This window comes from Salvelinus namaycush, unplaced genomic scaffold, assembly GCF_016432855.1.
Source record: "Salvelinus namaycush isolate Seneca unplaced genomic scaffold, SaNama_1.0 Scaffold4023, whole genome shotgun sequence".
Taxonomy (NCBI): domain Eukaryota; kingdom Metazoa; phylum Chordata; class Actinopteri; order Salmoniformes; family Salmonidae; genus Salvelinus; species Salvelinus namaycush.
Genome location: NW_024061035.1, coordinates 7,501 through 17,476, shown reverse-complemented (window position 1 = coordinate 17,476; position 9,976 = coordinate 7,501). Strand labels below are relative to the sequence as shown.

At 45.8% G+C, this 9,976-nt stretch overlaps 1 protein-coding gene across 1 annotated transcript in view; it reads left to right on the top strand.

The window, feature by feature from the left end:
• Positions 1-422: 422 nt before the first annotated feature.
• LOC120041078 (F-actin-uncapping protein LRRC16A-like) overlaps positions 423-9,976 on the top strand; it is a gene marked incomplete at both ends in the record, with an annotated part of 12,403 nt that continues 2,849 nt past the window's right edge. The window contains 3 exons of the mRNA XM_038986038.1: positions 423-493; positions 2,097-2,170; positions 3,688-3,763. Coding sequence (XP_038841966.1) covers positions 423-493; positions 2,097-2,170; positions 3,688-3,763 — 221 coding nt within the window. The remainder of the gene's footprint in view (positions 494-2,096; positions 2,171-3,687; positions 3,764-9,976) is intronic.

Genomic DNA, 9,976 nt, shown 5'->3' with positions numbered 1-9,976 from the left:
TTCTCTTTGTCTCTCTCTCGATCTCTCTGTCTCTCTCTCGGTCTCTCTCTGTCTCTATCTCTGTCTCTGTCTGTCTCTCTGTCTCTGTCTCTCTCTGTCTCTGTCTCTGTCTGTCTCTCTGTCTGTCTCTCGGTCTCTCTCGGTCTCTCTCGGTCTCTCTCTGTCTCTGTCTGTCTCTCTCTGTCTCTGTCTCTGTCTGTCTCTCTCTCTGTCTGTCTCTCTCTGTCTGTCTCTCTCTCTCTGTCTCTCTCTGTTTCTCTCTGTCTCTCTCTCTATCTCTCTGTCTCTCTCTGTCTGTCTCTCGGTCTCTGTCTGTCTGTCTGTCTCTCTTTGTCTCTCTCTCTGTCTCTGTCTGTCTCTCTCTCTGTCTCTCTGTCTCTCTGTCTCTCTCTCTCCCCTCTCTCTCCCCTCTCTCTCTCCAGGTGGTTTCTCTCAGATGTACAGATGTGTGTGTGACTGGCTGGGTCTGCCCTACAGAGAGGAAGTTCAATGGGTCAGTATCCTCTTGGCTAACGTAGATACTTCACAAATTATTTATGACTAAATTAATTATTACTATCACGTGTGTTTGAACATTTCCTTACATCTGGCGAATGACATGAGGTTTGTGTTCATGTCCATGTTGCCAAGCTTCAGGTTATACGTCAGTCACCATCGCAGTGGTAAAACAGCAACCCAGACAACATCTATCACATTACATTTGAGCAATAAATCCTTTGTGAATTCTTCATGTCCATGTTGTCTTGTCGGTTCAATAGAACATGTAGACTAGGTACTGTAGGTTCTAGAATCACTAGGTACTGTAGGTTCTAGAATCACTAGGTACTGTAGGTTCTAGAATCACTAGGTACTGTAGGTTGTAGAATCACTAGGTACTGTAGGTTCTAGAATCACTAGGTACTGTAGGTTCTAGAATCACTAGGTACTGTAGGTTCTAGAATCACTAGGTACTGTAGGTTCTAGAATCACTAGGTACTGTAGGTTCTAGAATCACTAGGTACTGTAGGTTCTAGAATCACTAGGTACTGTAGGTTCTAGAATCACTAGGTACTGTAGGTTCTAGAATCACTAGGTACTGTAGGTTCTAGAATCACTAGGTACTGTAGGTTCTAGAATCACTATGTACTGTAGGTTCTAGAATCACTAGGTACTATAGGTTCTAGAATCACTAGGTACTGTAGGTTGTAGAATCACTAGGTACTGTAGGTTCTAGAATCACTAGGTACTGTAGGTTCTAGAATCACTAGGTACTGTAGGTTCTAGAATCACTAGGTACTGTAGGTTCTAGAATCACTAGGTACTGTAGGTTCTAGAATCAATAGGTACTGTAGGTTCTAGAATCACTAGGTACTGTAGGTTCTAGAATCAATAGGTACTGTAGGTTCTAGAATCACTAGGTACTGTAGGTTCTAGAATCACTAGGTACTGTAGGTTCTAGAATCACTAGGTACTGTAGGTTCTAGAATCACTAGGTACTGTAGGTTGTAGAATCACTAGTTACTGTAGGTTCTAGAATCACTAGGTACTGTAGGTCCTAGAATCACTAGGTACTGTAGGTTGTAGAATCACTAGGTACTGTAGGTTCTAGAATCACTAGGTACTGTAGGTTGTAGAATCACTAGGTACTGTAGGTTCTAGAATCACTAGGTACTGTAGGTTCTAGAATCACTAGGTACTGTAGGTTCTAGAATCACTAGGTACTGTAGGTTCTAGAATCACTAGGTACTGTAGGTGCTAGAATCACTAGATTCTGTAGGTTCTAGAATCAGTAGGTACTGTAGGTTCTAGAATCAGTATGACAGTGGTGACACACCTACTTTAACTGTCACTTCCTGTCTAATCACATCAGAGTTTATTGGTAGCGAACACAGATTTGTAGATGTTATTCTTCTGTTTCCAGTTCCAACAGTAATATACAGTACACACCTATCACACTTAACAGGATCTAGACACACCGTCTGTTGCATAAAATGTGCTTAGAAATAGTTTGTTAATTCTTCATCTTGAAGTGCTCGATTCCATTTAACGTAGCTATTTGATTACTATGACAGTGGTGAGAAGGAAGCTCACAGTCTGTTTCCTGTCACGTCTTCTAGGATGTAGACACCATCTATCTGACTCAAGACACACGGGATCTCAGCCTGCAGGACTTCAGTCATCTGGAGAATAGGTGAGTCACTAGGTTCAAGACACACGGGATCTCAGCCTGCAGGACTTCAGTCATCTGGAGAATAGGTGAGTCACTAGGTTCAAGACACACGGGATCTCAGCCTGTAGGACTTCAGTCATCTGGAGAATAGGTGAGTCACTAGGTTCAAGACACACGGGATCTTAGCCTGCAGGACTTCAGTCATCTGGAGAATAGGTGGATCACTAGGTTCAAGACACACGGGATCTCAGCCTGCAGGACTTCAGTCATCTGGAGAATAGGTGAGTCACTAGGTTCAAGACACACGGGATCTCAGCCTGCAGGACTTCAGTCATCTGGAGAATAGGTGAGTCACTAGGTTCAAGACACACGGGATCTTAGCCTGCAGGACTTCAGTCATCTGGAGAATAGGTGGATCACTAGGTTCAAGACACACGGGATCTCAGCCTGCAGGACTTCAGTCATCTGGAGAATAGGTGAGTCACTAGGTTCAAGACACACGGGATCTCAGCCTGCAGGACTTCAGTCATCTGAAGAATAGGTGAGTCACTAGGTTCAAGACACACGGGATCTCAGCCTGCAGGACTTCAGTCATCTGGAGAATAGGTGAGTCACTAGGTTCAAGACACACGGGATCTCAGCCTGCAGGACTTCAGTAATCTGGAGAATAGGTGAGTCACTAGGTTCAAGACACACGGGATCTCAGCCTGCAGGACTTCAGTCATCTGAAGAATAGGGGAGTCACTAGGTTCTCATACACTGTAGTACTCTATCATGGCAGCTACTGAACAGTAATACGGTAATACAGTAATACACTTTGTCATGTTTTCTAACATTAATGTTAAAGGGGGAATCCGCAGTAACAAAGCATTGTCCCACTACTGTTTCTGTAAAAATCTGAGGGTTGTGACTAAAGTAACCAGTCTCAGATGAATAGACAGGGCTCTGGGTGGAAGGACTGACCATCCATAATATACCCTGTTGGTTTGCATTCACTGTGTTCACAAACAATACAGTAAAACACACTTATATTTAGCGTTCTGATATGGGTACGACAGTTGTTAAGGCATTTATAAGTTATATTCTTCAATAATCAACGGGTACATATCATTCATTTATAAGTTATATTCTTCAATAATCAACGGGTACATATCATTCATTTATAAGTTATATTCTTCAAGAATCAATGGGTACATATCATTAATTTATAAGTTATATTCTTCAAGAATCAATGGGTACATATCATTCATTTATAAGTTATATTCTTCAAGAATCAACGGGTACATATCATTCATTTATAAGTCCAAAAATGTATGTAGCAACTGCAGATTGTCCCTTTACATGTGTAACGTTTCACTTTGTAATTCAATTCTTATGCACTAAATGTCATATATAATGGTTGATTATTTGAAGAAGAAAAAAAAGCATTTACATTGTTATTAATATTCTGATATGGGTTTACTGAAACAGCCTTCATCCGTTCTCCCAAGGTGCGTAATATCCCAATGTGATTGATATTGTCTCTGTGTCCCTGGCAGGGATCTGGTGGCTATAATAGCAGTATTGGAGTACAACCAATGGTTCACTAAGCTCTCCACAAAGGATTGTAAACTGGTGAGTTAAACTGAGCCTTCGTACCCCCACTCAGTCTGCCTCTCTCTCTTTCTGTCTGCCTCTCTCTCTTTCTCTTTCCCCTTTCTCTGTCTGCCTCTGTCCCCTCCCTTTCCTCATCTCTCAGTCTGTCTCTCTCTCTTTCTCTTTCCCCTTTCTCTGTCTGCCTCTGTCCCCTCCCTTTCCTCATCTCTCAGTCTGCCTCTCTCTCTTTCTCTTTCCCCTTTCTCTGTCTGCCTCTGTCCCCTCCCTTTCCTCATCTCTCAGTCTGCCTCTCTCTCTTTCTCTGTCTGCCTCTGTCCCCTCCCTTTCCTCATCTCTCAGTCTGCCTCTCTCTCTCTCAGTCTGCCTCTCTCTCTTTCTGTCTGCCTCTGTCCCCTCCCTTTCCTCATCTCTCTGTCTGTCTCTCTCTCTTTCTGTCTGCCTCTGTCCCCTCCCTTTCCTCATCTCTCAGTCTGCCTCTCTCTCTCTCAGTCTGCCTCTCTCTTTCTGTCTGCCTCTGTCTGCCTCTGTCCCCTCCCTTTCCTCATCTCTCAGTCTGCCTCTCTCTCTTTCTGTCTGCCTCTGTCCCCTCCCTTTCCTCATCTCTCTGTCTGTCTCTCTCTCTTTCTGTCTGCCTCTGTCCCCTCCCTTTCCTCATCTCTCAGTCTGTCTCTCTCTTTCTGTCTGACTCTGTCCCCTCCCTTTCCTCATCTCTCTGTCTGTCTCTCTCTCTCTTTCTGTCTGCCTCTGTCCCCTCCCTTTCCGCATCTCTCTGTCTGTCTCTCTCTCTTTCTGTCTGCCTCTGCCTCTGTCCCCTCCCTTTCCTCATCTCTCAGTCTGTCTCTCTCTCTTTCTGTCTGGCTCTGTCCCCTCCCTTTCCTCATCTCTCTGTCTCTCAGTCTGTCTCTCTGTCTGTCTCTCCCCCACGGCATAACAGTCTAGTGTTTCTCTGTGATAAGACTGTTCATTCCACAAAGACACAAAGACAATGGGTATCACAGTGGGTATCACAGTAGGTATCACAGTGGGTATCACAGTGGGTATCACAGTGGGTATCACAGTGGGTATCACAGTAGGTATCACAGTGGGTATCACAGTAGGTATCACAGTGGGTATCACAGTGGGTATCACAGTGGGTATCACAGTGGGTATCACAGTAGGTATCACAGTGGGTATCACAGTGGGTATCACAGTGGGTATCACAGTAGGTATCACAGTGGGTATCACAGTGGGTATCACAGTAGGCATCACAGTGGGTATCACAGTGGGTATCACAGTAGGTATCACAGTAGGTATCACAGTGGGTATCACAGTGGGTATCACAGTGGGTATCACAGTAGGCATCACAGTGGGTATCACAGTAGGCATCACAGTGGGTATAACAGTGGGTATCACAGTGGGTATCACAGTGGGTATCACAGTGGGTATCACAGTAGGTATCACAGTGGGTATCACAGTAGGCATCACAGTGGGTATAACAGTGGGTATCACAGTGGGTATCACAGTGGGTATCACAGTAGGTATCACAGTGGGTATCACAGTGGGTATCACAGTGGGTATCACAGTGGGTATCACAGTAGGTATCACAGTGGGTATCACAGTGGGTATCACAGTAGGTATCACAGTGGGTATCACAGCGGGTATCCCAGTGGGTATCACAGTAGGTATCACAGTGGGTATCACAGTGGGTATCACAGTAGGTATCACAGTGGGCATCACAGTAGGCATCACAGTGGGTATCACAGTGGGTATCACAGTAGGTATCACAGTGGGTATCACAGTAGGTATCACAGTGGGCATCACAGTAGGCATCACAGTGGGTATAACAGTGGGTATCACAGTGGGTATCACAGTGGGTATCACAGTAGGTATCACAGTGGGCATCACAGTGGATATCACAGTGGATATCACAGTAGGTATCACAGCGGGTATCACAGTGGGTATCACAGTGGGCATCACAGTGGGCATCACAGTGGGCATCACAGTGGGCATCACAGTGGGTATCACAGTGGGTATCACAGTGGGTATCACAGCGGGTATCACAGCAGGTATCACAGTGGATATCACAGTAGGTATCACCGCGGGTATCACAGCGGGTATCACAGCGGGTATCACAGCGGGTATCACAGCGGGTATCACAGCGGATATCACAGCGGGTATCACAGCGGGTATCACAGTGGATATCACAGCGGGTATCACAGCGGGTATCACAGCGGGTATCACAGCGGGTATCACAGCGGGTATCACAGCGGGTATCACAGTGGATATCACAGCGGGTATCACAGCGGGTATCACAGCGGGTATCACAGCGGATATCACAGCGGGTATCACAGCGGGTATCACAGTGGATATCACAGCGGGTATCACAGCGGGTATCACAGCGGGTATCACAGCGGGTATCACAGTGGGTATCACAGTGGGTATCACAGTGGGTATCACCGCGGGTATCACAGTGGATATCACAGCGGGTATCACAGCGGGTATCACAGTGGATATCACAGCGGGTATCACAGTGGATATCACAGCGGGTATCACAGCGGGTATCACAGTGGATATCACAGCGGGTATCACAGCGGGTATCACAGTGGATATCACAGTGGATATCACAGTAGGTATCACAGCGGGTATCACAGTGGATATCACAGCGGGTATCACAGCGGGTATCACAGCGGGTATCACAGCGGGTATCACAGTGGATATCACAGCGGGTATCACATCGGGTATCACAGTGGATATCACAGCGGGTATCACAGCGGGTATCACAGCGGGTATCACAGTGGATATCACAGCGGGTATCACAGCGGGTATCACAGTGGATATCACAGCGGGTATCACAGTGGATATCACAGCGGGTATCACAGCGGGTATCACAGCGGGTATCACAGCGGGTATCACAGTGGATATCACAGCGGGTATCACAGCGGGTATCACAGTGGATATCACAGTAGGTAACATCCCTCACTGTACTGTGTGTTAACATCCTTCATCTAGCATGAGGACCAGTATTCTGATGTCCACTGTGACCTCCTGTCCTTTACTCTTTGACATTCCTCTGAGCACACCTACTATCTCTTTCTCTCTCTGTTTCTCTCTCTCTCGCTCTCTCTCTCTCTCTCTCTCTCTCTCTCTCTCTTCCTCTCTCTCTCTCTCTCTCTCTCCCTTTCTCTCTCTCTCCCTCTCTCTCTCTCATTCCCTCTCTCTCTCTCTCCCTCTCTCATTCTCTCTCTCTCTCTCTCCCTCTCTCTTCTCTCTCTCTCTCTCTCTCTCTCTCTCTCTCTCAGTCCTAGGGAACAACAGTCCTCTGTGCCACCCCGTTTCTCTCTGCCCCTGAAAAGAGAACCATCCTGCCTCACACAATCCCTCTTTGTCTGTCGTAATTAGCATGCTGGCCACCAGGAATGGCTCTCGTATGCATGGAATGTCACTTAGTTGCACTAACGCTGGTGTGCTGTTATTCTGATCACTGTTTGTCATATGAATGTAAACAGATAAAGAGACTATTGACCTCCCTCTGCTCTGCATAGCTGAACTGAAGGGATGTATTTGATTTGATTCACTTGATTCACACAAAGGATAGATGGCAGAGAGGAATCAACAGGCCCTGAACTGAAGGAATGTATTTGATTTGATTCACTTGATTCACACAAAGGATAGATGGCAGAGAGGAATCAACAGGCCCTGAACTGAAGGGATGTATTTGATTTGATTCACTTGATTCACACAAAGGATGGATGGCAGAGAGGAATCAACAGGCCCTGAACTGAAGGGGATGTATTTGATTTGATTCACTTGATTCACACAAAGGATAGATGGCAGAGAGGAATCAACAGGCCCTGAACTGAAGGAATGTATTTGATTTGATTCACTTGATTCACACAAAGGATGGATGGCAGAGAGGAATCAACAGGCCCTGAACTGAAGGGGATGTATTTGATTTAATTCATTTGATTCCCTCAGAGAATGGGTGGGCAGAGAGGAATCAACAGGCCCTGAACTGAGGGGATGTATTTGATTTAATTCACTTGATTCACACAGAGAATGGGTGGGCAGAGAGGAATCAACAGGCCCCACAGAAAGCAGAGAACTGGGTCAAGAGCTCTGTTTTGCAGCAGTGCAGAAGTTGGTTGCTCTCTATGAATTATTTATCAATCCTAAATGTAGGTTTCGTCTCCCGGCTCCCTTTTTACAGACCACCCCGTGGTCTCTCTTTTCAATCAGAGCCCTCATTCCAAACCTCTTCCCCCTGTTCAGTGTCTACAGTAGAGGCTGTGGTGGGTGGGGGGGGGGGGGGGGGGGGTAGATTGTTCCCTCCCTGACATGCTTGGACAGACAATCAACTCTGCTTTTAGGACGCCCCAACGAGAGTGGTCTGGCTCAGGACGCCCCCCCAACGAGAGTGGTCTGGCTCACGTTAAGTGGAGTGCTGAAAGCAGAGGGCCGTTGTGGGGGTGGAACCTGTGTCACTACGCCATCAGTGATTGGGTGAAAACGGCAGACTCTGAGATACATCATTCTACATTGAACAACAGGAACATGTTCATTGAGTTACCATTTAGTTTCCACAGTGTGGGGAGTGTTGAAGGTTCATTGAGTTACCATTTAGTTTCCACAGTGTGGGGAGTGTTGAAGGTTCATTGAGTTACCATTTAGTTTCCACAGTGTGGGGAGTGCTGAAGGTTCATTGAGTTACCATTTAGTTTCCACAGTGTGGGGAGTGTTGAAGGTTCATTGAGTTACCATTTAGTTTCCACAGTGTGGGGAGTGTTGAAGGTTCATTGAGTTACCATTTAGTTTCCACAGTGTGGGGAGTGCTGAAGGTTCATTGAGTTACCATTTAGTTTCCACAGTGTGGGGAGTGCTGAAGGTTCATTGAGTTACCATTTAGTTTCCACAGTGTGGGGAGTGCTGAAGGTTCATTGAGTTACCATTTAGTTTCCACAGTGTGGGGAGTGTTGAAGGTTCATTGAGTTACCATTTAGTTTCCACAGTGTGGGGAGTGTTGAAGGTTCATTGAGTTACCATTTAGTTTCCACAGTGTGGGGAGTGCTGAAGGTTCATTGAGTTACCATTTAGTTTCCACAGTGTGGGGAGTGCTGAAGGTTCATTGAGTTACCATTTAGTTTCCACAGTGTGGGGAGTGTTGAAGGTTCATTGAGTTACCATTTAGTTTCCACAGTGTGGGGAGTGTTGAAGGTTCATTGAGTTACCATTTAGTTTCCACAGTGTGGGGAGTGCTGAAGGTTCATTGAGTTACCATTTAGTTTCCACAGTGTGGGGAGTGTTGAAGGTTCATTGAGTTACCATTTAGTTTCCACAGTGTGGGGAGTGTTGAAGGTTCATTGAGTTACCATTTAGTTTCCACAGTGTGGGGAGTGTTGAAGGTTCATTGAGTTACCATTTAGTTTCCACAGTGTGGGGAGTGCTGAAGGTTCATTGAGTTACCATTTAGTTTCCACAGTGTGGGGAGTGTTGAAGGTTCATTGAGTTACCATTTAGTTTCCACAGTGTGGGGAGTGTTGAAGGTTCATTGAGTTACCATTTAGTTTCCACAGTGTGGGGAGTGCTGAAGGTTCATTGAGTTACCATTTAGTTTCCACAGTGTGGGGAGTGTTGAAGGTTCATTGAGTTACCATTTAGTTTCCACAGTGTGGGGAGTGTTGAAGGTTCAGTGTTACCATTTAGTTTCCACAGTGTGGGGAGTGTTGAAGGTTCATTGAGTTACCATTTAGTTTCCACAGTGTGGGGAGTGCTGAAGGTTCATTGAGTTACCATTTAGTTTCCACAGTGTGGGGAGTGCTGAAGGTTCATTGAGTTACCATTTAGTTTCCACAGTGTGGGGAGTGCTGAAGGTTCATTGAGTTACCATTTAGTTTCCACAGTGTGGGGAGTGTTGAAGGTTCAGTGTTACCATTTAGTTTCCACAGTGTGGGGAGTGTTGAAGGTTCATTGAGTTACCATTTAGTTTCCACAGTGTGGGGAGTGTTGAAGGTTCATTGAGTTACCATTTAGTTTCCACAGTGTGGGGAGTGCTGAAGGTTCATTGAGTTACCATTTTGTTTCCACAGTGTGGGGAGTGCTGAAGGTTCATTGAGTTACCATTTAGTTTCCACAGTGTGGGGAGTGTTGAAGGTTCATTGAGTTACCATTTAGTTTCCACAGTGTGGGGAGTGCTGAAGGTTCATTGAGTTACCATTTAGTTTCCACAGTGTGGGGAGTGCTGAAGGTTCATTGAGT